This window comes from Pseudozyma flocculosa (genome assembly GCF_000417875.1).
Source record: "Pseudozyma flocculosa PF-1 unplaced genomic scaffold scaffold00002, whole genome shotgun sequence".
In the NCBI taxonomy this organism is placed as follows: Eukaryota; Fungi; Basidiomycota; class Ustilaginomycetes; order Ustilaginales; family Ustilaginaceae; genus Pseudozyma; species Pseudozyma flocculosa.
Genome location: NW_006920870.1, coordinates 180,243 through 181,026, shown reverse-complemented (window position 1 = coordinate 181,026; position 784 = coordinate 180,243). Strand labels below are relative to the sequence as shown.

The following is a 784-nucleotide window of genomic DNA, read 5'->3' as shown; positions in this document are numbered from 1 at the left end:
ACGACGACCTCCCGCCCGCCGCCGGACCCGACGGCGACATCGAGGCGCGCGCCGACCTCGACTTTGCCGAAAAGGCCACCCGCGCCATCCTCACCTTCACCGCCAAGCTCGACGATGGCCAGCCCGGTCGGACCGCCGTCGGTCTCGACGACGGCATCGTCAGGCTCCTCGCTGCCCTGGCCGCTGACCTCCGAGGCGCTCCCCTCGATCCCAACGCCGGCTTCAAGGCGCGCTGGGACGAGCTCTCGATCGAGCGCGACGCCTTCGAGGCGTTCGACAGCAGGGTCAGCACCTGGACCGCCGCCTGAGGAGCTACGGCCCACCGCGTCACGCCACGCCACGCCGCGCCATACACATTCATCCTCGATTTCACTCTGTACCACCAGTTTTCCTGCCCCTCGATTGCGCTTGCCAGATGGATTCATGTTCGACCTGCGAGCTCAGGATGCTCGCCTTGCTACACACGCGATCTCGCCGCCATCATCTGCGACGGACTACAGGCCGAGGCTCATCGGGACGTCGAACGGTGGCGTCACGGAAAGTACGAGGGGCCATCATGGCCTGCCCTCACAGGGTATCGTCGGCGTCGTCGGTGGATCTGTACGGCATCGCCCGCCGCCCGCCGCTCGCTGGCCTTAGAGGCGCAGCTCAGGCAGCTTGGGCCCCGCCTTGCCGTTCTCGTCGGTCCAGGCTTTGCCGGCATCGGCGCGGCAGAACGGGCAGGTGCGGGACGTCTCAAACCACGTCTGCCAGTCAGCGCAGCGGCGGGAGGAAGAGAAGACAT

At 67.3% G+C, this 784-nt stretch overlaps 2 protein-coding genes across 2 annotated transcripts in view; one reads left to right on the top strand and one right to left on the bottom strand.

The window, feature by feature from the left end:
• Positions 1-308, top strand: part of PFL1_00737 (uncharacterized protein) — a gene marked incomplete at both ends in the record, with an annotated part of 1,723 nt that extends 1,415 nt beyond the window's left edge. The window contains one exon of the mRNA XM_007878239.1: positions 45-308. Coding sequence (XP_007876430.1) covers positions 45-308 — 264 coding nt within the window. The remainder of the gene's footprint in view (positions 1-44) is intronic.
• A 327-nt stretch (positions 309-635) lies between these two features.
• Positions 636-784, bottom strand: part of PFL1_00736 (uncharacterized protein) — a gene marked incomplete at both ends in the record, with an annotated part of 4,235 nt that continues 4,086 nt past the window's right edge. Inside the window, one exon of the mRNA XM_007878238.1 lies at positions 636-746. Coding sequence (XP_007876429.1) covers positions 636-746 — 111 coding nt within the window. The remainder of the gene's footprint in view (positions 747-784) is intronic.